This window comes from Vidua macroura, chromosome 1 (assembly GCF_024509145.1).
Source record: "Vidua macroura isolate BioBank_ID:100142 chromosome 1, ASM2450914v1, whole genome shotgun sequence".
Classification (NCBI taxonomy): Eukaryota; Metazoa; Chordata; class Aves; order Passeriformes; family Viduidae; genus Vidua; species Vidua macroura.
Window position 1 is genome coordinate 146,320,423 of NC_071571.1, and position 27,266 is coordinate 146,347,688.

At 41.4% G+C, this 27,266-nt stretch overlaps 1 protein-coding gene across 1 annotated transcript in view; it reads left to right on the top strand.

The window, feature by feature from the left end:
* CCN4 (cellular communication network factor 4) overlaps positions 1-21,606 on the top strand; it is a 33,954-nt gene extending 12,348 nt beyond the window's left edge. The window contains exons 2-5 of the mRNA XM_053992696.1: positions 13,926-14,205; positions 17,903-18,160; positions 20,075-20,268; positions 21,121-21,606. Of these exons, the coding sequence (XP_053848671.1) occupies positions 13,926-14,205; positions 17,903-18,160; positions 20,075-20,268; positions 21,121-21,420 (1,032 nt within the window). The 3' untranslated portion in view covers positions 21,421-21,606. The remainder of the gene's footprint in view (positions 1-13,925; positions 14,206-17,902; positions 18,161-20,074; positions 20,269-21,120) is intronic.
* Positions 21,607-27,266: the final 5,660 nt, after the last annotated feature.

Sequence of the window (27,266 nt, forward strand, 5' to 3'; positions counted from 1 at the left end):
TCCCCCCAACCACCATGCAGTTTGTAGCAGACTTGAAATCATTAGTTCTTGGCTTGCAAAATGAGTGTATTTGGAAAAATAAAATGTTCTTCCTTCTCATTTTGCATCAGTCTCTTTGTAATAGGTTGGCTTGCTTGTGTGTCTGTGGTTTGTTTTTCCTAATAAAAGAGACTGAGTAGGAAGGACACTCCAAGTGCCATGTAACAAAATTTGCAGGTTTTTTACTCACCTTCTGATAAAAATGTAAATGCACTTCCTGCCATTTTTGTAGAGTTGTGATGAACTTTATCAGAAATGGAGGGTGGAGGAAGCAGGGGAACAGGAAGAAAAGTCCTTTTGTATTACAGTTAAAATGCTGAATTCCACTGTTTTCTTGGAAAGCTAATGGGGGCTCTGAGTAGGGTCAGGAACCTGATCCACACCAATATTCTAACATCTCTTTATTTTTCTCTACTTTGTGTCTAAGTTTTATATTGAAACCAATGAGAGTTGGACACTCCTCTCGGGCTGGGAGCTTGGCTGAATGATTTGAGAAATGAAAAATTGAAATGATAACTTCTTAAGGGTATTCAACCATGGAGAGTAGAGGAGAGAGGAGAAAAGTGGCCTGGAGACCAGGCAAAATGTGGAGGTGTATGCTGAGAGATGGACAGCCAGGGAGGTCTGGTCCACAGCACTTTGGCTGCTTCTGGCTCAGCTCGACCCAAGGCCTGTCAGTCATCCTCATGTCAGTAAATTCCCATCATGTGAGAATTTCTTGAGCCTTGAATAGGCTTTATGTCTTCATGGTGGGCTGGAAAATGGATGCTACTGCTGATAAGTGCTGTGCCAGCACACTGGAACCTGCCCTCTCCCCTCTCTGTCCTTTGTTGCTACAGAGTGTGCACACTTGAGGTCTTTCGTTTTTGTGCTAAATCTCCACTGTTAATCTCCTTGGTAGGTTTAAGAAAGAAAAGGACAAGTTTAAAAATGCACTTCTGACTCCAGATTCCACATCCTGTTGATACAGCTGTGTTTCCTACTGGATAGCTCTGTAAACACAGAGTTTAACTCTTCAGATCTTGCAGTTGTGTTGCTTCAGCATCACCAGTTTCTCTCCTTAATGGAAATTTCTACCTTCTCTGTCCAGACCATCCTTTTTTGTTCCTCCTTCTTTTTGCACATCCCCACACATTACATATCCTGTTGTAGCTTAACACTTCATTTAAAAGGAACAGGATTTCCTCTTGCTGTTGGTGAAAACACTTCTGTCCTTCACAATCCCCACTTTATCATATTGTTTTTGTGCAGGGGAAATAATTGCATCTTCTAAGTTTAATCCACAATAATTGAAATAATCAAATTCCCTGGCAAGAGCACCAGCAGAAAACCAATGTACCAGAATTCTGTAAGGAGAATTTTTAGTGCATGAGATGAGAAAGTGTCTAATAGACCTCAGCTTGGGATAAATTATATTCCAGGGGTGTTCCAGCCCTTCATACCAGAACAAAATCTTCACCTGTGTCTGTTTTCATTCTGGGTCTGCACACTATTTAATAGATGGCAGTGGGGCTATCACACTATTTAACTGATGGCATTTGTGATACCATATCCACTGGTGAGAACCTAGTTGCATCTGACTCTGCCATCTTGAGTGAAACCTCTCTGCTGCTGGAGCTACAGGCATATCCAGCCTGAGGAATATGCTGGCTGCCAGATCATTGTTTCCCTTATGTGAAAAAAATGGAAAAACCCTTTCTAAAGTAGGTTTCTTGAAGGTGCTCAACTATGGTGTTCCACCATATTTGAACTCTTCCAGACATATCTGGAAGTCATATTCAGATAAAATCATATGCTAAAAGCTGAATAAGGATATTTCTGTGGGTGAGTGGGTAAAAATTTGTTATTCCCAGTCACAGCAGCAGCAAAGCCCTGGGGTTATAGCCTTTGTAGCAGCTCTGGGTTTCCCACCTCTCCCTCTCCATACTGGTATCTTCATAGGGAACTCTTGGGATCTCTCTCACCTGCATTCATTGCCTTCTCCCTGGCAGCTGCATGTTCCTCCATGGTCTGGGCAGCTCACAATCTTCAGAGTTTGGTCCTTGTAGCAAAAGAATTGTTTCCACTCCTGCTCTGCAGACACAGATAGGTTAAAGCTGAGCTCAAACAGCAAAGTCATGCCCGACTCTTCTAATGTAGAGTTTATGTTATCTACCTTTGGCTGCATTAAAATCAGGCATTTTACATACAATTGTCAAGACTCCTGTGAGGTCAATGCAATGATTCCCTCTGCATTTAGCAGAGAGAGGCCCAGGGTTTGCACCCAGCAGCTGTGAATGCAGCTCCTTGCTCAGAGAAGCTGAGTTTTGACTCATTTCACCACTGCCAAAGATCCCAGTGATCTACTGAGTGTCTCACAAGTGTGGTTACTGCTTATAACCAAACCTGAAATCTTCTACAGCACTGCACAGAGCTGGTGACTTGCTCCAGAACATTTTTGGAGCCAAAACTCTCATACATTTGACTGCCAGGGGGATTTATTTGCGGACTAGATCAAATTAATTTGTTGGTGCAAATTATCTTTTATTAGCATAAATATTCCTTTAAGGCATTGATATTTTAGTCATGCTGTTCTGCCGGTCATTTATCCTTTGCAGAGACCATGAGAAGTGAACAAGATGCATCCAATGTGCAATTACCACATGGCTTTGTGGTCTACATTAGAAAAGGAACTTCTCTTTTACAGACTTATTTATAACTATGTCCTATTGCATGGGCATCTCCAGGTCCCAATCAAAATTGATTTCCTCCACTTCTCCTCCTCTCTCCAGCTCTGACTCTCCAGCTGAAAGATTTTGGGTTGTTCAGCCTGGGAAAGAGAAAGCTTCATGGTGGAGTCATTGTAGCCTTCCATTACTTATAAAAGCAGCTTATAAAAGAGAGAGACAGAGACTTTTACATGGGCAGATAGTGGGGAACAGTTTTAAATCAGAAGACATTTACATCAGAAGACATTTACATCAGATATTAGGAAGAAATCCTTTACTGTGAGGGTGGTAAAGCACTGACACAGTTGCCCAGAGAAGTATTGGACGCATTGCCTCTGGAAGTGTTCAAGGCCAGGCTGGATGGGGCTCTGAGAAACCTGCTCTACTGGATTCTTGCCTTTTCTGGGGGAAATCTGGTCAGATATCCTCTTGAATGTGTAAGAAATGAGTAGCTTCTGCATTCACAGAGAAGAAAAATGCTTATTTTATACCTTTAATGGGACAAATTTACCCTCAAATGACTGTGTGCCTCAAAACATTTCCCTCCTGATGGGCTTGTCTTGAAAGCAGATGTTCTTTTCCTTTGTTAATGAAAAGTGGAGGTTGGTTTGCTGGTTGGGCTTGTAGCTTATATGAAGTTTATGACAGCACTAAGAAAATTAATAGTATGTAAAAACAATTTGTGTTTTTACATGTCTTATTAGACGATCTCTTGGAAATGCAGCACTGATGTTGATTTCTAGCATGATCCCCAGGTAGGTTAAAGTCTCTTGTGAAGAACTCGTCTGTCTCAGATTGGTGCCAGCTTTAAGGGGTAATTTTCATTCTAGATGGCATTCAGTCTGTGGGCTTCTGATGTTCTTTTGCACATGACTTAATTCAGGTACTGTACAGCATTTCACACCTGACCACCACTGAGACTGAGTTGAGCAGCTGGGTAAGAATATCACTTGATCTGTTTTCCTAGATTTCAAAGAAAAAGGATGTTTTTTTTCCGACATTATCTGTTTTGGTAGACTACAAACTACCTGTGCAGGCTTGTCACTTGTAACAGATAATAAAAAACTGAGCACAGGGTTGTCCTGGATCTGGTACACCTGGTGATGTACAGATACACTGAGTATCTGAAATTTAGTCTCCTCCTTTCTTCTTACAAAACCTGTACTTCAGTCTACTTCAGTAGATTACCATCTCAATTCAGTCTCAATTACCATCTAGAAAAGTTAACAAATTACAGATTTTTTTAGTGTTCTTTTCCATCCTTATAGCTTTAAGCCTAATGCTCTTTGATATCATCATTGGGAAGGGTCGTTGTGTACATGTTTTGGCACTTAATGTCTCTACTCCACATGTTGACCTAGTAAATTTCTTCAGATAGGCTGGGCTTGTTCCAGGGATTTAGGCAGATAAGTTCAGCAAAGCTTGGGAAAAGCGGGCCTCTAGCTAATCACTGTGCTCCTGCTAAATGATCTCACCATAAAATTGGCAAGGTTCTTTGTGCTGATCTCAGTTTAGCTTCTAATATGAGCTTACAGCAATTCATCATTTCTCTAGCTTATGGACCACCCGTGTCTGGCTTGCTGCCTACCTGCTGTGCATGGGCTCAGACTCCCTTCCAGCCATGGTCTTCTGTACATTTAATCTCATGCAGTGCTTGCAGCTACATTTATAGTGAATTTACAGGTTTTATTTAAAACTCTTAAGTTTATTTTTGCATGTGTGTGTGTTGTTGTTTTGTAGATTTCTGCTTTTCAAGTCAGAAGAAAAAATGCTCAGAAGGTTTGTGTTAGCATTCTGCTGCTTGCTCCTCTTTTTAGGCATCACTGCTGCAAAGGACTTCAGATTTCCTTTGGAGAACCTTTTCTGCACATTCTAAAGCACAGTGACAAAATACATAAGTAAATCTGTTGGGGGGATTTTAAGAGGCAATTGTTTGACATTGGTGCCCTGTGATATGGTTAAAATTTTGGTACCAGCTTTAGGAAGTAAACGGATTAGGAAGATTATGTCTCCCTAGGGAATTCTCTACTTCAGTTCCTCTAGGATGTGGTTTAAAGCAGCATCTGCTCTGTCCTATGTATCATTTTATACTTTCCTCAGATCCCTGAAATGAAGATTGTTTAGATGTGTGTCTGAGTGAATCATTTCACACTGTAGTATAGAGAATTGTCATGGGGATTCTGTCTGGGATTTTGAAAGAGGCAGAAGGGACTTTACATGGTGTCCCACCCTTCTAAGAAAGAGGAACACCCAAGATTCATAGGTGTTCATGTTGAAAAAATGACAAAAGTCCATGAAAGTTGACAAAGTTTTATTGATAAATTACTCACTTTGCATGGAAATTGATGTAAGTTAGTCCCTGTTCTCCTGGTGTAAGCACACAGCAGTGGGGTTTGGATAAAGGAATAGGGTGATAGAGAAAAGAGAGAGAGAGATGGATTGGATTAAAGAAGGGGAGAGAGAAGAGGGAAGAGAGACATCACCAGTCCTTATCAGATCCATCTGATAGGGTGTCCAGGTTCCTGAGGCACACACCCCAGGGCTTCATGGGGGTACTATTTTAGTGATAAATCTTCCCTGCCCTGGAAATAAGTTTCTAATTTCCTATGGAAATTATTTAGCATGCACAGACACTCTGTTCTTCTTGACTTTTCTGGAAATGGGTTGGAGGGTTTTGAGGGTATTTAGTGGTCTTGATTCCCCCTGAGCCTGTTCCTCAGCTTCATCCCTGCCCTTGTGCTGTACTGGGTTGTGTTAATCTCCAGGAGCCAGAGCAAGGACATTTATCCCAGAAATGTACTGCCTCTGCCTGCCTATGATCCCTTCTCCAGCCACAGCCTGTTCTTTCTCACAGTGTGTTATTACCAACACCCTTGGTTGGCTCCACAGCTGTTTGGCTGTTGGTGTTTGAGACATCCACATTAGCCCCTTATCTTCTGTGATTCCATGACTTACATGACAGCGAGGGCAGAAAACCTAATCCTTGGAAGCAGTGTGCTGTTTCTGTCCGGCTGTCAGTGTGATCAGATGCCCCCAGAGGGTGATGGGGGAGAAGTAGAAGGTGTTTAGTTCCCCTTTTCCTCTTTGTGACAACCTGGGCACTTCAGTTACCTCATGTTCATGGTTTGTCCCTCACCCTGCCTTAACCATGTCATATGACTTTAACTCACAGGGAGGTTTTGTGGTTTGTCTTCTATGTGACTGTCTCTTTCCTCTGCACCCTCAGTGTGATGACAACACTCATTCACTTCCCAGATGTCTTAGCACTGCCATGATCCTGTTTTCAGGGATTTCCAGATGCCTGCTGCTTATTCAGAACATCAGTCAGACCACTCGCTGTCTGGATGCATCTTCAAGTCATGTTTCCCTTCTTTCATTTAAATACTATTCCATTTGATCTTTGGAATTTAATCTGTTTTTTTTCTCAGAGGACCTCATGGTGGGGAATATCAGCTGAATTTTTTACAATACAGATGTGAAAGTATCACAGGCTGAGCTGAGTTGTGGTGGAGTTGTGGTGGACTTGCAAGTCTTGTCCTTGCAAGCACAACACAGCAATCATGTGGATGGGGTTTGTCACTGCTGGTACTTAGAATTGCACTCTTGCCATTATTCTTTTCCCCTGCTTGGTGTAAGATAAAATTTGATTATACTCCTCTTCTACTCTGTGTTTCGCTGCTTTCCTGATTTGGTTTTCTAGAAAGAGCCACAGGCACTAGTTAAAGTCTGGTTGGATATTTGGATTTCATGATTCTGTGAAGAGAAGCTGCTTTCCTCACAGAAGTATGGCCAGACCACACCCAGATCAGGCAACCATCCACTGTGCTGTGGATGCCTTTGCTTCAAATGTACAAATGCTGCTTTACCGATACTTTTGCACGCACAGACCCAGATCATTTCAGATGCTACAAGAGTTCTGTTCCATGATTTTGCCTGGCAAAGGGTGAGATAACACATACCACTTCAAGCTGGATCATAGTGTTCTGCAATGAGACTCAGGATTAGTTTCTACATACTCCTCAAGTATGCAGAAGTCTGACATCTTGGCGTGAAATACCCTTTTGTGATGGGACTCTATATCTAGAAATGCTGCTGTTTATTCAGACAAGTTGTAGGCTTTATCTGTTTTTTTACTTAACCAGAGGGATGTAGCAGTGCAAAGACTGTTCATCTTTCAGTGAGAATCTTGAGGTGGTTTTGATATAATGATACAACACTGTATTAAATGGCAGCTATGTGTTTTGGATGAAACCAGGCATGCCATGTGTTCCAAAGGGGCTATTAAAGTAGCAGTAGCAGCAGCTTCTTTTTCCTTCCAGCTACAAAATCAGATTTATGGTATGTTTCCTGTTATCAAATAAAATAATAACCTGTCAAATAGCTTTGTTTGGCTGGGCTTATGATAGGAGATGGGATGGTCCTTAAAAACAGAATTCCTTTGTCTGCATTATATGCACCATTTAACAAATAGATCAGTATTTATTCCCCGAGCCAGAAGCAGACTTTAGGTGGCACAATGCAGAACTGAATTGGGGAAGATGCACTGTAGGTGGTTTGGGTTTGGGGACATTTTCACGTGTGGATTTGGCAAGGTGTGCATGCACAGGTTGCCAGGAACACTAGTTGTCCTTGCCCTCTGGAGCAACATGTGAGGATGGATAATCCAGGGCCTCCCTGGACGACCTGTCCTGGTGGTGCTAGTAACAAAGTTGTGTTCAGAACCTCTGCTAGTAAAGAAGTTGTGTTCAGAACCTCCCCAACTATATTTTGTGGCTTCTGCCCATTGTTTCACCCTTTGCTACCACTGGGGAGAGAGGACTGAGTGCAGCCCAGCTCCCTCAGTGTCTTCTCCTTTCAGCCTCTGACCATCTTGGGTGCCATGCTCTAGACTGCAAATTCCCAGATAGACCACTTGAAGTTAGGGTTCAAGACTGTAGTCCAGGAAATCAAGTGTTCTATTGATATCTCACCAAAACCAGATTATTTTCCATATTGGATCTAAATAAACTTATTAACATAAAAATTGCAAAATGAGAGCACTTAATATGGATTTCAAGGAGGAAGAAACATTGATAGTTGAAAAATAAAGTGACCAACACAGAAATTCAGAGCTAGAGGGAAGTAGTTGTGGAAACTTGATATGGAGGGAAAATTGCTATTTAAGGGAAATAGGGATGCATGACTTCAGTTAATTAGCAACTCCAGGGAAAAGCAGATATTAGGTCACATAAATTGTTTCAGATTAGAGAATTTAAATAACATTGAAATTTAAAAATGGAAAGTAGTTTTAAGTCAAAATTCCCTGCATTGGAACAGAAATAGAAAATTGAGGATAATTGAAAATGCAAATTTATATTTTTATTTTAAAAAATCATGAAAACCAAGATAATATTGAAGAAATTGATGAAATCTGCACTGTTCTTGCCATGGGGAAAAGACACCATAACCAAACAAACAAATAAGTAGAGCTTTTTAGTTTTTCTTTACTTTTTATTCACAGCATGGAAGAATGTCCCCAAGAGGGTAAGAAGATGAAAAATATCTTCCTTTTGATTTCACAGCCATGACTGAAAAGGAGATAAGCAAATGCAGAACAATGGCAGAGGTTTTACTGTACAAGTGTAGAGTAAAACCTCTGCCACAGCAGTCTGCTCCTGTCTGGCAGCTGGAACTGATACTGGTTTTGCTACCCATCTTTTGGCTGATAGAGCCATATCTTGTACTTGTACGGTTTTAGGATGGTTTCAAACTCTGTGATCTTGGATGGTCCACACACATTTTCCCTTTCCTAAAACTGAAGTCTGTCTGCTTCTACCTTCTGGAGACTTTTCTCATTGCTCCTCCAGATGTTCCCTGTTACTTTTCAAACACCAGTTCAAGCTTGTTTCACAGGATGAGCTCATTGCAGCACAAGACAATAAAATGCTCTTAGAGCACAGAAATTGTGCTGTTTAATATCTCTGTTAGAGTCAGCAGTGGCTGTGTCAATTTGTTAATGATGCCCAAACATTTTTAGGTCACCCTATTCTAAGTGCTTCTACTGGGACAACAGTTATAAAACATCAGATTGCTTTCTAACAGGGAAGTTTTTTCCCTCTGAATACTCCACGGAAAAATATGAAGAAAAGGAGAGGTCACACTGAGTTTGCCAGTATAAGCAATTTTTGGCAAAGAGATGAATGTATGTAATCTTTATGCTGTAATTGTCTAAACTGAGTTAGAAAAGACTGTTCCAAACATCTGTCTACATTCTTCCCACAGATACATTTCCCAAAATAAAGTTACGGGAAGCTGATTTCTCATCATTCATGGATCCACAGACATAAAATGGTTGGCTCACTGGGGATATTTTATTTTCTTAGGCTATTGGGTGATTTGCTTGATGCAAAACGTTCTTTTCTGCTCAACCTACCATACACAGCAAGAATAAATCCAGCTGCCATCTGACATCTTTAAAACTGTCTTAGATCTTCTGGGTTCAGAGTCTGTTATTTCATAATATGTCCAGGAGATTTCATGTCTGGGATCAATTTTAATGAGGTATCGAGACCCTCATGCATGGGGAAGCTGAGCCCTGCATAATCATATTTTCCTCTGACCATTAAATTACGTGTCTTGCAGAATCAGATTTATATCTCTGTCCTGATACTACTTGTCCCTAGCATTAGCTTGTGACAGTTTATGAGCATTCATGGGGACTTAGGGATTTGTTGCAAGAGTTTAACAGTGAGGAAGTCCTGGTGGTACTGTGATTACTGCTGATCTCCCTGTAAGAACTGGCTCTCTGTTAACCCATCTGTTTTGGCTATAATAATAATGCATATATTCAGAAATATTCAGCACAGAAGTTTCAGCTGAGAAAAATCAAGAACAAATGTCTACCCTGAGGGCTTGATTTAAGCCCACGGATGTAAGCCAGGTCCTGTTTTACATTGCTCTCTCTCTGACAAGCATTATGAGTTTTTAACTTCTGTCAGTTCTGGAATGAAACTAAGCATTCTCTATGCTTGCCTAGAAATACAACTGAGGGATGGAAGGGTATGTAGCTTTATTTAATGAATTGTTTATATTTCATTTTGTCTTTTCATTTTTTTTGCTTATTTATTGAGCTCCAGATGCTGTGTTCCCCTGGGAATGTTCTATATCAGGGTGTTAGAAACTCTGGGAATGTGTATGAGTCTCCTGGGGTGTCATTAAAATAATTTTGGATAATGGGAATACTTAGGGTGGTTCTTGGAACAGGAATTGACTCTACAGGCATTTCTACTTGGGCTGTCTCAATAGTTCAGCCAGTAGGTGGAACCAGGGGAAAGCAGATGTGTGTTATGTACAAATGCTCAGCCCTTTCCTAGGAGATACATCCCAAAGTGTCTGCATAAAACTGTGTTTTTAACTTCAGTGTTCTTGTTTAGAACAGTCAGACTCCAAATCTGGTCTTACTTCTAAACAGTGACAGGATAACGTTGTCAGACCTTGTAGTACAGAGAATGTTTTAATAAAATTTCCTCACTAATCGTTTTCACTTGTGAGTATGTCAGAGATAGAGAACAGGATAATCCAGATCACATCATATCCCTCCATCCACAACATCTGGCATTTGCTCAGAAAGGCAGTATTGGAAATGTAAGTTAAAACTATTTCTTTAATGTGTTCTACTGTGAGAAATTAAATGTAGTCTGCCCAACAACATGTATCCTGCAAAACACAGCTTGGGCAGCTCTGACTGAAATAAAAAGCTCTCCTTTGAGACTAAATTACCACAAAGGAGAAAACAGTGAAAGCTGATAAAGTACTAAGTTTTCTGCTGCTGTGGAACCACCTCTTCAGCTCTCTTGGCAGCCAAAGGAATCCAATTTAGAAGTCACCATCCTGTCTAAACCTTCACCCAGCTGATGAGAAAAATACTTGAAAGAAAAGAGTTTTAAGAGTAAGATCTTGCAGCACTGAAACAGTAAAATCAATACACATGAATATATTTTTAAGCATCTGTAAAAGCTGGAATCAAAGGGGTATATTGTGATGCTTTGCTGTTTTAAAGCAAAGGTAGAGGCTTCTCATGTATTATGTAAAAGTGCTGCAATAAGTCTGCCTAGCTTGTAGTTTGGGCTATATACACTGGTTTCAACACCATAGCTTGGTTCTTCCAGTTTTAAAAACTAAAACATACTTATAATTGCAGTATTTTTCAACAGATTGAAAATACATGTTGCCAGCAGGAAGAACGTGCTGCTGAAATGCTGCTATCCATTTCATATCTTGAAACTTGGTAATAAAACTCCTGGCTATTAAAAATACTGAGTTTGTGGCTATGGCAGACAGTGGGTAACTTTTTTTTATTTTCTCCTTGTCTTCTCTTGAATGTAAAGACAGAAATTAGCTGGGAATTGTTGCTAGCAATCTGCTCTGCAGATGCAAAAAGAAAGTAATTTTGGAGCTTGCCAAGCATAAATCAGGAGTGACTTTAATAGAGAATTATCAGGCACAGCAGGGTGAGAAAGGCTTCATCTTGTTTTAATGAGGATGGGCTTGTATTTTCAGAAGCAGAAAAATTAGAACTCATGAATAATTTTGGTGGAATATTTTCTCCTTGGCACCCAAGATAACAAATCCGCAGACTCCAAGATTAAAGAATAATTAAATGAAATAGGTTAATTACCAGTACTTCAGAAAATTAATTTCCTAACAAGCATATTCTTTTACATTTCTGATATTTTAAAATAAGCTTGTTAAATCCCCACTACTGTGACTTTTGGTGTTCATTTTCTCTTTGCTCTTATCTCTTTCTTAATCTGAAATCTTATTTCATATTTCTTACAAAATCATTGTCCTCCTCTGCATTATATTGACCCTAAATACATGAGTCCTGAAACCATCAATTACATGGGTGGATTTTTTTGTTTGTTTGTTTGGTGTTTTTTTCTAGTGAAGGATGGCCATTGGGGAAGGCTCTTACAGTGTGATTTCCTGTTGATAGCACTTATGGAAAGCATTAGTCATGATGATTTAACCAACATACTCATTAAAATGGAAGGGTCTATTTTCTAAAATGTTCTGGGACATTGAAGTAGTAGAGCTGGATGACTTTTCCAAAGAGACTTAAGTATTCCAGTGATGACAGCTGACCATGGAAATGGGAAACCCAATACTTTTATAAATCTCCCGAATGGTTTTTCCCTGAGTGAAGGTCTGAGGGACTTAGGAGGGGAGAGGAGGAAAGCCTGCAGGGCTGTACAGATTGTGCACTTTTAAAGGCTCCAGTGGACAACAGTTTCCAAAGGCTGGGTTTTGCTTAGGTGGTGATGGAGCCTAGGACATGATGCCAACTCCATCACTCCATGCCTTCCCTGTTTGTAAAACCCAGGAGTGATGGTTCTCTGATGCCTGTCCACACTGATTATCTGAAGATGCTCATGTGCACTATCTATCCAGTGGACTCAGCCACACCACTGGACAGTTCAGCCAGCACATCCAAGATCCACAACAGTTCCTCACTGTAAGGACACTGGAAAGGCTTCCCTGGCCAGCTCAGGTGTCAGACAGAGAGGAAGGGCTGTTGAATAATTTATTCTAAACTCCTGTCTCTCACAAGCCACCAAGTGTCTCCCAGCTATTCTGTGCTTTACAAGAATTCAGCCTCATCCCTTCACATATTTACTAAACCCACAGGAGCATGAGAGCTCCTCTTTGCTACGTGTGCTGGCTCACAGACACGTTCATATCTGCACAGGGAGAAGCTGCTTGCTCATGTTGACAGTAGAAACAAGGGACAGTGAAGGGATTTACTTACAGGGTTGGGCTGTGGCAATGAGCTCTTTAAATAGCTGTGTGACTTTTGTCTGTATATCTGGATCTGATTATTAAGCACTTTTTTTAATGATCAGCAACAAAGTAAATACGTTTATTGCACTTGAGAAGGCCTCTCTTCTCAAGTGGCAGATTATTGCACCTACTCAAATGATTGTGAGTGGAATGAAAAATCCTACCATTAAAAGGCCAGGGCTTTTCATCAATCTGAATGTTCCTCTTTTAACAACTCTGACAGCATCAAGGAGCCTAAAAGTGGGAGTAAGTGATATTGGTATGTTTTAGTTTAAACAAGAGTTTAAAGGTGTTTTTAAGCCTACTTTAGGGCCAACTGTTTGTAAAGGGGGCCTTAATGGAATTGGGAATTATGCCCAGAGCAAATACATTGTCTATTTGGCAGTGATTAGCAATGTGTTCACAATTTAGTATTCTAAATATAGGATAACCAGTTTCCAAGATACTTAAATACACCTTCAGATACAGCAGTAGCAGGCTTAAAAATGTACTTTAATAAAATCTGAGCCTGCTAACAAAGAAATTGTAAAAGACTATAATGGGACTTGACAGAGATATCCTCATGGATAGCTCACTAGCTGTGGGGTCTTTTCCCACAAACTCTTGGGTGAGGCATTTTCTTCATGGAGAGTTTCTGGAAAGCCTTTTGTTTGAGACATCTCAAACTGCAAAGAGGAAAAAAACACTGGGAATATGAAGTACAGTACAGGGAAGGGAGAAATGGAGGGAATTGCCTTAGCAATTTCTGGAGTTTGACTTTCCTTCTTTGAAGTTTTTAGGGTTACGCACTTATTTTTTGCAGCACTAGAAAGAGCTTCTAGACCACATGTTCCCCAGCAGCTCCTTCTGCTGTTGACATCATGTGAATAACTCCATTTGCTTCTGTGCCTGAGATACTGTGCCCTGCTTGGTCCCCATGTACAGCACAGGTTTTCTTTGCAGTGATCCCCTTAGAAAAATGAAATCTTTGCTTTGTTACTTGCCCAATTTGCACCCTTCCTGCACCACAAGCATGGCTGGTGCTGTTAAATGTCATCCAGAGTTTGTTGTCTAGGCATTTGAGAGCTCAGAATGCAATAAGCCTCTACCTTCCTTGGGTTTTGATATGAACTATGGCATCCCAGTACTCCATGATATCAGTAATAGTGACCTGCAATTGCATCACTATGTTACATGAAATCCCTTTCCTATCTTGATTAACCTTGATCAGGTTTTTTATCTGATTATCAAATTTTGAATTGACTTGCTGGTTTGTTGAAGTTTTTTTTTTACTCATAAGACCTGAGGGGATTTTAACTGAAGAGTAAGCAGGACACATTTCTCTGTAACGCTCTCCAAGCTGTGTTTCTTTTTTTGCAGGCCACTGGCCAGACCTCCCTCACCATGACCAGCACTGTCCCAGCCACGACAGAGACCTACACACGGACTCAGTACTGCAGGTGGCCCTGCGAGTGCCCCAGGTCCCCACCCCGGTGCGCGGTCGGCGTCAGCCTGGTCACGGACGGCTGTGACTGCTGCAAGACGTGCGCCAAGCAGCGAGGAGAGAGCTGCACGGAGGCCGACACCTGTGACTTCCACAGGGGCTTGTACTGTGACTACAGTGGAGACAGACCTAGGTACGAAATAGGAGTATGTGCACGTAAGTCATGTACATATATTTTTGACTTAGATATACGCTGGCGGCTCCCATCACTCTGAGCAGGGGTTGAGCTTTATCTCATTTTAGATACCTGGCTTCACGCTTATCAGCTCCTCCGTGCATCATCTTCCATTCCCTTATAGCTGTCTTTGTTCTCAGGGCAGTTGGCTGGATGAGAAATGACATCTGAGTTCCTGCCTTTTGATTTGGCTGCAGCCAAGAGCAAAGACCAACCAGCACTTGTGTAAATAGATTATTCTGTACTCCCTGTAATGGGAGGAGGTGCTGTAGTAGGTTGGGGATGAAGGAAGGATAGGCAGGCAGCTGGATTTAAAGACAAGCAATATGGGCCCCTACATGAAAGCCATGACATTAAGGAGACACTTTTGGCTAATTCCCTATAGCGGATACCTTAGAAGGATAGCACGTGGTCTGTAGAATACCCTTTCAATATGGTCACTAATGAATCATTGCCTATCAGAACTTGTCAGCTACAAATTGAGGTTTAAGCCCTAATTTTACAATGGTTACAATCACATTAGCTGTTATGAGGAAGAAGGATTTATTACCGTCTCTGATAGCAAACTCTTGGTTCTGTGACACTGGAACGCTTTTCAAGAATAAGCACAAAAAGAAATTAGGTAGTGTTTTATGTATTAAGAGTATATTCACTTGTTCTGAGTTCCAGAACATGAGGGGACTCTGATCCTCTCATAAAAGTCAGAAATTATTGAAAATTATTACTCTGGGAATGATTAAAAGCAAAAGGATCATCAGCACAAGCACACACATTGCTGATTGAAAAGGCTGAGAACATATGGTCATGGCTTTAGGTTCATAAACAGGAAAAAGCCATTCAGATGGAGGGGCTTCTGGACTGGAACATGAAAACAAATTATTTAAGAGAAAATGTAAAGGTGAAAGGAAACCTGGAGGAGAGCTGCCTGTGAGATGGAGTAATAGAATAACTGATCCACAGAAGAGGAAAAAGCTTGCAAACTGTGGGCTTCAATAAACTTAGAATATGAGCAGAGGTTACACAAGGGACAGGTTTGAAGAGTTAAGAAGTTCAGGGTAAGGTGGCAGATTCTCACAGAAGTGATACTAGGCATCGCTCTTCCTCAGCAGAAGGGTGGGAAGTCTTGTAAGAAATGACCTTGGCTTTGCACTGGCTCAGGCACACAAAAAAAAAAAAAAAAAAAGCAAGTATGCAAAAAGCGCAGTCTGACCAGATTTTTGTAGGATACAGGCAAAATAACAACAAGAGAAGTTACGTGCTAGGAGCTGTAAGCTTAAACAGTGATTTTCAAGATTAGAAAAGATTAAGGTTAAGAAAAGAGGATATGAGATCATTTAAATGTATTGTCTGGAGTGTGTGTAGAACATTCATGAGAGGTCTGCAAGAGCAGGTTAGACAAACATTGTCAAGAATGACATCGTTACAGCTGGGAGAGGAAAACAGGCTGGATGTTGTCTCAAAGCTAACAGGCTTCCTAGGCTTCTTTAAAGGCCCTCATGTTGCTTTGCATTTGTTTATTTATTAAAATGGTTGTTTTCTTAGTTGGATATACTTTGGTTTTTGCAGTCCCTCCACGCATCACAGGCACTTGGTGTGCCAGTGGCAGCAGCACTTGCTGAAGGAAGACTGACCCCCAGCTTTTCCAGCGAGCTCTGGAGGGATTCCCAGGCTGTGTTCTCACTTCCCTACTACCGTGACAATATGTGACATTTATGGTTATGTGGCATTTATGGTTATTTGGTCAGCAGCATTATGGTGTGCACAGCTGAAGGGAACCAGAGGAAGGTCTTCCATGGTTAGGATGTGAGGCAGATTGTCTCTGGCTGCCAGAGAAACCTGTGGCCTTTCCCTTGTTTTCAGCACCTAGGGAGGGGTACAGGACAGGGGCTGCTGATGTGTTCTTTTTGTACCTGGGCCACATAGAGGCTGCATCACCCAGCTCTGAGCTGCATCACCACCAGCTTCGGTCCTGACCTGGTGACTGAAAGCTCCTGTGAGTGGGAATCCTCTGCTGGGTGTTGGGGACTAACTGCTGTGAGGAATTGGACTTGCATAGGGATATTTTGGCTAGATCTAGAGAATCCAGGGTGTGAAGGGCTACAGAAACAATATAATTTATGGAAACTAAAGACCCTGAAAGAGTTAGGAATATGTGTTGGGAAACGGAATGAGGTCAAACTGGGGGAAATTCAGGCTGTATCTGGACTGCCATGATGAGGTGTGCCCCAGGATCTAATCTCACAGACATCAAATAGGAACCTGGTGGGAGTCACTGCAGCTCTCCTTTTGTTGTTGGCTTTTCTCTGCAGCAAAGCAGAGGCAGCAGGTGCTGAGCACAGGCCCAGGGGGTGAGACAGCTGTTATGCATGTGGGGCTGGGAATAGGGATGGCCTCCAAATTGCTTTATTTTGATGCAGACTCAGTGAGGTTCTTCATGAAGGCATTCAACAGCCCCTTTGTCTGTGTTTGGGGACGTTCTCGTGGTGATCCTCTTGGTTTATGAGACCTGCAGGAGACTAAATTAACATAATCCAGGAGAAATATGCTCATAGGAAAACACCAGGAGATACAGCATTTTTTGAACTGTCATAATCTGTGTGCATACCTAGAAGTCTCTCTGAATTCTCAGGCCCAGCTCCAGCACTAAGTGATTGCCTTTTCAGTACAAGGCTTAAGCATTACAAAAACTGGAGCTGAGTGTGAGCTGGAGATCTAGATCTGTGCTTGAAATTCCAACAGCTCTCATTTTTGTGCAGAAGAAGGGATTTGTGCTTGATGTTTTCATTTAGCTCATTCTAAAAATAGGAAGCTTTTGCAGAATTTTCATCCAGCATTTCAGTTTGTGTTTTCCTGAAGCGGCTCCTTTTCTGACCAGACTCAAAACAAAAGTGACCCAACCAGTGTGTGAGCAGTGCCTCCATGTGACTAAACAAGAGACTAAAGTTTGAATTTTCCATTGAAAGCCACTGCTTCCAAATAAGTGTCTATAATTTAAAACAAACAAAAATGCTGCTCTGTGATTCCTGTTCATGAACAATCAAAAGGCTTGACTTTTTAAAGTGATTTTATATAAAAAAATTATACATCAAATATTTATTTTCATGGATTTATAACGTGTACTTAATTTTCCAATAAAACTGCTCTGTGATAAACTGGGTAAGATCCAATTTCCTAAATATAGGGATCCAGTGCCATTTAAGTGCTCCATTTACTCCCTTGTTTGTCCTCCTCTTTTGCTTCAGATATACACAGGTGTTGTGAATGGCTGTGTCATGTGCGACTCCATGAAGTCCCCTTATATGTCTCTGAAAGTCTCAAATTTCACTAAATATCTTTTTTAATTACTTTGATTTTTTCCCCTGTGGGTAATTCCTACCGTCATGCTATGAAATTATTTTGGTTTTTTTAAGTAAGAATTTGTGGATAAAACTTGTTTTATTTCCTAACTTATTTTTTCATTGAAGCAATAAAACGTTCTCTTTTTTTGCTGTGATTTAGAATGGAAACAGTTTCCTAGATGGTGTAACTACACATGGTGCAGCATCAGGCTGAACACGTGGCTCTGCAGCACTGCCAGCCCAGGGATCAGCTTGGTAAAGGACCACATCGGAGCTGTTTGTTGCCAGCATTATTTTAATGGTGCTCTGTGTGTTTTTCTCTCTTTTCCTTTCTTTTCAGAGATTGTTGGTGTAGGATGTGTCCTCAATGGAGTCAGGTATAAGAATGGGGAGACATTTCAGCCCAACTGCAAATACAACTGCACGTGCATTAACGGGGCTGTGGGCTGTGTTCCCATGTGCACAAACTCACGTCCTCCACTTGTCTGGTGCCCAAACCCAAAGCTGATTAAGATGGCAGGGAAGTGCTGCGAGCAGTGGGTTTGTGATGACTCCAGGAAAATCAGGAAGACATCTCCGCGCCACATCTCCTCTGCAGGTATGGCAGCAATGAAGTAGATCTCTCCTTTGCCATGTGGCAGAGTCTACAAGCAAAGTATCAGTTTGTACTGCCAGACCTGGCAGGTGTCTAACCTTTGTAGGGGAGACACAGCCTCCCACACAGCATGTGCTGAAGGACAGGACAGGCAAACACCAGTGGAACTCACTAATAGCAATATGGATTTGGATGCCCCATCCCTGGCAGTGTTCAAGGCCAGGCTGGATGGAGCCCAAAACAACCTGATCTAGTGGGTGCTACCCCTGGTCATGGCAGGGGAGTTCACTGAGATGATCTTTAAGGTCCTTTCTAACACAAATCATTTCACAATTCTATGAATATGATATTCATCAAACATACTTGTACAACCATTCTGGAATTCTGTGTGCCAAAGCCCCCTTTGAAGGACACATCTTCTGGAACTTTGAAGATATCAAAAGTCCATTTTAATTTGTCATTTTAATTTTTTTTTCCTCAGTCTGGAGGAAAAGAAAGAGAATGGACTCAGTTATTTTGGGACCGAGGCTTTCTGTCCAGGTTATATTGCTATTGTAGAGCAATTTTAAAGCCCCTGTATATTAGGATAGGTCTTAGGACACTCAAACTTACACAACACCTTGAAGGCAGTTATTGTGTGGAAATTTTACTGTGAGTTGGGCTAAGTTGTCTTTGTGGTGATACAACTTTTCATCAATTCTGAACTGATGGCGTCATTAAACATTCTGTCCTCACGCTCACATTTATAGTAATGATCACGTAACCCACTTTACAGAGATGGTATCATTTGCCTCAAACATGGTCCCAAATGCTTAGGACGGATCCAACTTACCATATGTCTTAAATTTATTTTCAAAATGCCCTGTAGTGGCATTAGCCACATTAGCTCCATGTTTTGGACCATCTCACAAAAGCAGAGCTCAAGGAGAGATAGAATTGTTGTAAACAAAGATTTTGGCTCCTTGGCGGTAAGAGCTTTTCCCCAAACCTTGGTCTTTTGTTGCACAAAAAAAACCCTCGGTCTTCATTTGTGAGTTAAAACCACCAGAGTTTAGCCCTCACTTCTCTGTCCCTGATAGCTCTGGAATGTGGGGTGGATCCAAATTCAAAATATCTACTACTGAAACTGGCCTTATGTCCTCATGGCCTCTGTCCCAAAATGGGCAAAACATAGCTTTACTTTCCTGACTTTTCTCCTGAAAGGAGAAGTCAGAGTAGCATTCATTACATTTTAATATAATAATCAATATAATAATAAATATAATAGTGAGCAAGCTCAATGCAGCAGTTTGTATCAGAGTTTTGCCTGTGGACTGTCCTGTGAGCTGTCAAGCAGTGGGGACTTTGGCTGAGGCTGGGACAGAACCATAACTGGGGTTGTTGGCTGCTTTCAAAACAGAGCCCACCCTTTCTTCAAATGGCTGCTGAGCTCTCTGAGAGCTATTGAAGCTGTTCTTCCTCCCAGTGAAAGGCTGTGGCTGCTTCCCAAGCCCTCTGCCATCCAGCAGAGACTGTTGACTGCTTTCTGCTATGGGGAACCAACTGAATGGGCTCAGAAACAAACCTTCATGGTGAGATCAGATCTCATCCCCTTTCTCCACCCGCTGGCTCAGGCTTCTGTAATTGTTTATATTGTGGCAGCACCTGGGGGTCCCAGACAAGGGCCCCCTTGTGCGAGGCTGTGAAGGGGAATAAAGGAATGAGCCCTGGCCCCGAGCGCTCGCAGCGATGGAGAGTCTGACACAAGTAGGTCAGCACAAAGGGGGTGGGATGAGGGAGTTCACAGGAATGCTGAGCCACTTTGCTGTGGTTTAATTATTTGGGTTAGTGGTCTGAATGTGCAATGAGCTGGGCAGAGGGTGTTTAATATGTAAAGCTGCTTGGGCTGAATAATATGGAGTTAATCTGTGTCGGCAGCATACGAGGGAGAGGATGAAGCCTGGCAGAAGAACTGCATTGTGCACACCTCACCCTGGAGTCCCTGCTCGAAGACCTGTGGGCTGGGCATCTCCACCAGGATTTCCAATGACAATGACCAATGCCGGCTCCTGAAGGAAAGCCGCCTGTGCAACATGAGGCCCTGTGAGGTGGATATAACCCAGCACATCAAGGTGGGGACTGTTTCTTTGTGCACCCCTCGAGCTGCATGGACATCGAGTCAGCCTTTGTTTGGCAGCGTGCAGGCCTCATGAGGCTGCATTGTACATGGACTTACTGTGCTGCACAGAGTTCCAAAATATGTCCTGCCTGTGTTGGTATGAAAACCTTTCCCTGAGAGTTTCAGCTCCAGCCAAAAGGTCCTTGCAAGGAAAGTCAAGCCAAGCCTGCTGTGCTCGATGCTGGCTCAGACAGCTGTGTACTCAGCTGGCAGAAAAGCAGTGCTGCACGTCTGGTCATGGCTATGAACTCTATTGTGCAAGTATCCTACTTGCAGCTTTTGGGTTCCTACATCTAAACACGTAAATCTTTCACACTGCCTAGGTCAGGGCTGTAAAATCTTCCTTAAGCTACCAATCCCTTTAAACATAGGAATCATAGAATAGAATAATAGAATCCTTAAAGTTGGAAAGGATGTCCAAGATCAGTAAGCCCAACCTTCGACTGAATACCACCATGCTTGATAAACCTAACTGCAACATGCCACGTCTATTTGTTTTTTGAATATTTCCAGAGATGGTGACTCTATCACTTCCCTGGGCAGCTTTTTCAAATGCTTAACCACTCTTTCAGTGAAGAAATTTTACCTGATATCCAACCTGAACCTCTCATGGCACAATTTGAGGCTATTTCTCTTTGTCCTACCACTATTTACCTGGTAGAAGAGGCTGAGCCCCTGTCCCCCTGATCTCCCCTTCCTAGCCACAGCCTTTCAGGTAATAGTAAAGAGCAAGGTGGGTTTTATGTCCTACCTGTATCAGCACTGAATATGAAACTCTTTGTTTTTATTTTCTTCTCTGATTTAGCCTGGGAAGAAGTGCTTGGCTGTCTACAGGGCGAATGAACCCATGAACTACACCATCTCTGGATGTGTGAGCAAAAGTCCCTACAGGCCCAAATACTGTGGTGTCTGCACAGACAACAGGTGCTGCACACCCTACAAGTCCAAGACTATTGAAGTGAGATTTCAGTGCCCAGATGGAACTGAGTTTTCGTGGAAAATTATGTGGATCAATGCTTGTTTTTGCAACCTGAACTGCAGGAACCCCAATGACATCTTTGCTGACTTGGCTCATTACTATGATTACTCTGAAATCGCTAATTAAATTGGCTGAATGCTGGAATTGACCCTTTGCTCTGATTTTACAGAGGTTTTAAAATAAAAGGAGAATCTTCATACATTGCCAATGTGCAATTTGTTTTTTTCCCAAGTTAGGATGTTTATGCCTTGAGAGGCTACCTAGAACAGAGGCTAGATGGTGTTAAAGGAATAAAGTATTTATTTAAAGGTGTTTATTTAAAGGTGTTTATTAAAAAGACCTTCAAAGAATACACCCTGGGCAGTACAAGAGCCCAGTCAAGGCTACACCCAAGATGGACAACTGGTCATGAGTTTTCACACTTTTATAAGTTTTGGCCCATTTACATATTGGGTTTATTGTCCAATTCCAGCTTCAGGTTATGCAGTCCCACCCTCCCAGTTTGCTCTCCTCAATTCCCGGTTGTTTTTACTTTTTGGGCCTGAAGCTGCAATAGTGTCCTTGGTTCTTGGGCTGGAAAAGGATTGTTTTGCCTAATGAAACTGTGAAGAGAACTTGCTAACACTTTATATGAAGTTCAGAGTTCTATACTAATGCAGTACAGAATTTGGAAAACATGAAAGCTAAAACTTAAGGCGTCAGTGTTAAATCTCTTTGTTTTGTCACACTGTTTTCGAAGAGGCCTTGAACAAACAAGATTTTTAACTCTAATAGATCTTCATCCATTAACAGGAGCCAAAAATTCCTTTATGCACTGATGCTGGGGCTTAAATGACAGTTCTGTCATTTACTAAGCCAGCAGTTTAATTGCCCATAGAAAAGAACAGTACACTCGTATGACAGCAAAAGTATGGCAGTCATTAGCTTAGACATGAGATTCAGACATCCTTACTGTCATTTCTTGAATGTTATTGTCTAAGCTGGAAAACTGACATATATGTTTTATATTCAACATTAGACACCAGGATTTGATGGTCTTGCAGCTAAAGTCTAACATCAGTCACACTGAAATCAGTCCTAGAATCACCCCTCTGTTATTCTCAGTCATATTCTACTGCATGGTGAATTTAATGGGAAAAGCCTAGGGGGGAGAATGTTTCTCCTGAAATCTCTGTGTGCTGTTTCTGTCTCTCACTGCAATAGGCTGGGTCCAAGAACTTCTGTGTCTTGCTCTCCTTGGATTCATAACAATCTCTTGAAGTGTCTTGTGCCAAGAACATTTTCATAGTTCTCTGCACTCTCTGGTCTTGAATAGCCTGACTGAATCCAAAACAGACACTCCAGAGCTCGTGTTTTCAGGATCCATCTAATCCACAGGTGATGTATTGCTCCTGGGCTATCTCTGCAGATGAAATGTAGAGAGCCAGATAAGAGATGAAGGACAAGACCTCTTGCATCCATTTATTATGATAGAAATGGAAATTTTGTGGCCTGTGCTTGGGGACCACCACTACCTCCTGCTTCCCATGGTGTTACCAGCACACAGGTGCCTCTTCCCACTGCCACCTTGCCAGTAACACAAATCATTGTTTTACATGACTGGCATAGAGGAAAGGAGTCATGTTAAATGGTGTTAAAACAGGTGTTAGGCTTCACATCAGCTCTGAGAATGTGTGGATGAAGAAGGAGAGGCAACCCTTGGCATGGTTTCTGGTGCATTCATTCCAGCTGGGCTGATGCTTAGAGTAAACTTCAATGTAAACATTTTCTACAGAAATGGTTTCACATGCAAATGTCAGGTAAGAGGAAAAAAAACCAAACCAAAACAAAACAAAACCAAAAACCTGTCATTACCTTTCCAGGTAAGAAATTTATCATCTGATAAATTCTTCTACCTTCTAACTGAAGGATGTTAGAGCCAGTTTTTTCTCCAGTAAATTTTTAGTACAGCAGCCATGCCCCATGGCATGTTTGCTGTTGCTTCACTTGGGAGAGTAGAATTGTGTTTCTGCATGAACATGAGAACTGTAGTATCCACTTCAAAAATCCCTGGTGGCACAGTAGAACTGCTGAGTGACACATGATCTGGAAATCCTACCAGTACAGGGCTGAACTTGGGATGATGCAGTTATTTTGCTTTACTTTCAGCAGGCAAATTGTCTGTCTTCATCTTGATAACCCAGCAGAAGCCTGATTAGTTTCTGGTAGACATAAATTTTTCTGGCTATGATGAATTAAAAGTTCTTGTGAGTGGCCTGAAAATAATACCATGGCTATATAAAAACAATTAGGAAAAATGCTGTATATCTTCAAAAGCTGTTAACACCAATAGCATCTTAATTTGTATATAAGGATTTGTCCCATATATTCTTTATAGACCTAGGTTGTTCCTGAATTTAAAGCTTTATTTCTTTTTTGAAGCTTCCAAAAATCTCTAGTGACAGAAAGGAAGGGTGATCTCTGCCCACATGTTCCAATGCAGGTGCAAAGCCCCTCTTCCCTTTGTTTCTCTGGTGGTAAGGAACCTGAGGCCACCACATTTTGCAAGATTCAACCTCATGACTGCCTTGGCCTGGATGATGTGACAGCAGAATTCATACCTGACCTGTTTGCCTCCAGTCAAAGATGACCTCAGCACTTGAAAGAATGAGAATGTTACATTGCAAACTCCATCCCTTTTTTAACAAAGTTCCATGTGAACATACAAAAAAGAGGCCATGGCCAAGAATTTGACAATGTCTTCCAAAAGGGAAAATAGTGTGTATTAAGAAGTTATAGGGAAGACATACTAGAACCTCTTTTTCAATCAGGCCCCCTAAATATGACTTGGAACACTGTGTTCTAATTCTTGCCCATTTTAAAATGCCATATACACGTATAAAAATAAATACATGTATACATATTTATATGTAGATGTATACACACCTATAAATTATTATGTGCAGTCATTGATATAAATATTTTATATACTATTATATATAAAACCTTATGGAAACATGTCCATGAATATATAAATGTGTATATTTACATATATATATATATATATATTCCCATGGTGCATAAAAAGCAGTGCATATATGATGTGTGTTTATAAGTACAGTCAGTCTTTCTCTGTCTTACATGTACACATAAGGAAGCAAGAAAACAGGACCAGATCATGTGTGAAAAACTGTGTCCCTTAACTGGCTTGCTCCGCTTTGCAATTAGTTAATTCTGTAACCACAGCAATCAAATGCTGCAGTGGCTGTAACACAAGGCTTTCACTGAGAGATAAAAGAAGCTATTGAGAGCTAATGCATGACCAGCAGCTCCAGTGCCTGTCAGTTTTTAGTGAACTGAATGCCTGGAAACTACAGATCTTGCCCAACGCACCCAAGATGTTTCTGTCTCCAGCCTGGTTTCCTAAGGAAACTGGGTGTATGCAGCCATACTGTTCATTTGTTTGTCTGTCAGGCAGTCCCTTTGTGGGAAATGTCAAACAAAGCAGGCAGAAGTATAAAGGTCTCAGAAGCATTGCAATTCCTGCAGTAAAACATGAAATCAAAGAGCAGGACAGGGAAGAGCCCGACCATATTGTCCCTGCCAAGCCCACGCATGCCTGCCAGGCAGTCACTGCACCCAACGTGTCTGCAGTGTGGCCCAACCACCCCAGCAGCAGCACAAAGGGGTTTTAAACAGATCTGCCAGCTGGAAAACAGTAGCCATGGAGGAGGCAGAGCTGAAGGAATCACATATGGGGAGTAGTGGTTATTACACTGCTGTAAAGGAGTTTTGTGGGGACATTGGACACAAATCTGTAGGAAACCACGCACTGTTAGCTCTACTACTCTGCTTGTGCAACTGGTTGTCTGTCCAGTGGCTCTGAATGGGAAAAGGCATCCCTTGTAGCCAATTACCTTGATCTGCAGTGCATTTGAGATAATTTGTTTCAGTGGGTGTTTACAAGCAGATTAGACCTAGGACTAAGGCAACAGTCCAGCTTTAGATTCAGTTCACTGGCTCCCTCTGTGCCGCGGCAAATCACGTATCTTTTACAAAAGTACTTTTGTGGTTACTGTTTTAATTCATTGAAGGTCTAGATTCCCAAAGGCTTTCATGGATCCAGCCCTTTGCTTCACTTTTCCTTGGGATTTCAGAGCCAGAACAAGGCCCTGCTGTTCATTGCCTCTGTTGAGACTGAAAACTCCTCCAGCAGGAACTGATGCCCATTGTACATTTGTGCAACAGGCCCAGGTCTCTGCTGGGACCTGAAAGCGATGCCACCATCCAAGGAAGAACAATTATAGCATTGAGGAGATACCAGGATCAGACCCCTCTGCTGCAATGGGCAAGTGAAAGGCTAAAAAAAGGATGAGAGTGACAATTTTGCAATCCACCTAAGCCAAGACCATTTGACACACATTCAGCTCATGGTGATCATCCTGTTGGTCCTGTAGGCTGGGTCAAGGTTGAAGGGCGGGATTGTGAAGGTCTGGTAATGCTGGTGTGAAAGCAGGCATGAAGCTTATTAAAATGCCTTTCCATGGAGTGTTGGCTGGAATTTAAAACATCATTTTGGTGTACATGCAACTGGAAAGAGGGTGTAGTACAGCTGACATGTTTTAGATGTGTTCACTAGGGTTGTGCTGTGTATATGTAATATTCCAGGAAAACCACAACATTTAGAAAGACTGTGTCATCTTGCAAATTAAACTCTGGGATTTTTTTGTCCCTGCTTCCTTGAAGGAAATTTGTAACAGTTTACTAAACTGATAAAAACAGTGTTCTCACTATCTAGACACACATCTTCATACATTTACCTTCTCAAATTGTGACTTTCCAGTTTTAACATTTCTATAGAGTTATTTTTGTAAGCTTCATACACTGAAATATATGAAAAATTAATGGGAAAACCAGATTGGTTTGGCAGTCTGAGTCACTCCAGCTATATAACACATTACTTGTTTGTAAAGCATCATGGTGAGGTTTTATAAGATGGCATGTTGCTGCTGTGGTTTAAAGAAATTAAATAATTGGCAAATGGTAAATGAATCTGCGACTGACACCTCATTTAGAAGTTTAGGCAAGCAAATGAAGGTGAAATATATCTATGACTGACATTTCCTTTTCCCATCTTCTTGCCTGGCCAATGTCCAAGTGGACATTTGCAATGTGACAAAGCTGTGAACTGGAGGACACATAAAAGTAAAGAGCCTGCACTGTATTATGGTAAAAAAGATCATCTGGGAGCATTTCCTTAATTTTGAATATTTTGGCAGACTGGAAAACCCAGTTGTTTCCCAATTTACATTTCTTTGCTGGTCTGTTTCTGGCTCAACATTTGGGTTTTTTTTCTGCAACATTCTTATTTGATTTGGGACAGAGGTCTAGAGTATTTGAGCAAAGTGGAGTGTATTACTCAACCTGCCTAAGCATGTCTTCATTATGGGCTCTCTTGAGAAGGTGGAGGAGTAACCTGTTTGAAAAAGCCATACACACTGAAATTGTTCAATCAAGGTTATTAAAAGACATGGGGAAAAACATTTAAATTAATTACAAAACTCTGTTTTTTATCCCTTCATTAACATACCTCCAGAACTAACCCCGGTAAGGAGTTACCTTTTATTCTACCTTTTAATTCTAGAAAAAAATACCTGTAATGTTTTACCACAAATCAAACTTGCCTTCCAGCCTGAAGAATGTCACTTGCTTTCATAGGAACTTAATCACTTTGAGTGGCCTCCTGTCCTGGATTGAGATGGGTTGGTTGGGCTTGCTTATGGTGAGAAAGCACCTTCTTCTCATTCTCCCCAGCCTTCTCCTCCAGTGTGCCTCTTTTTTCTTTTTTATTTTTTTTTACTCTTTTCCTCTTGATTTTTTTTTTTTAATTTGGTCATATTATCATTAAAAATAAATGAAAACATATTGTAGTCATTCAGTAAATGACAATTTCCTAGCTGGAGACATCTATGTGAGGTCCAACAGGCTGGTGG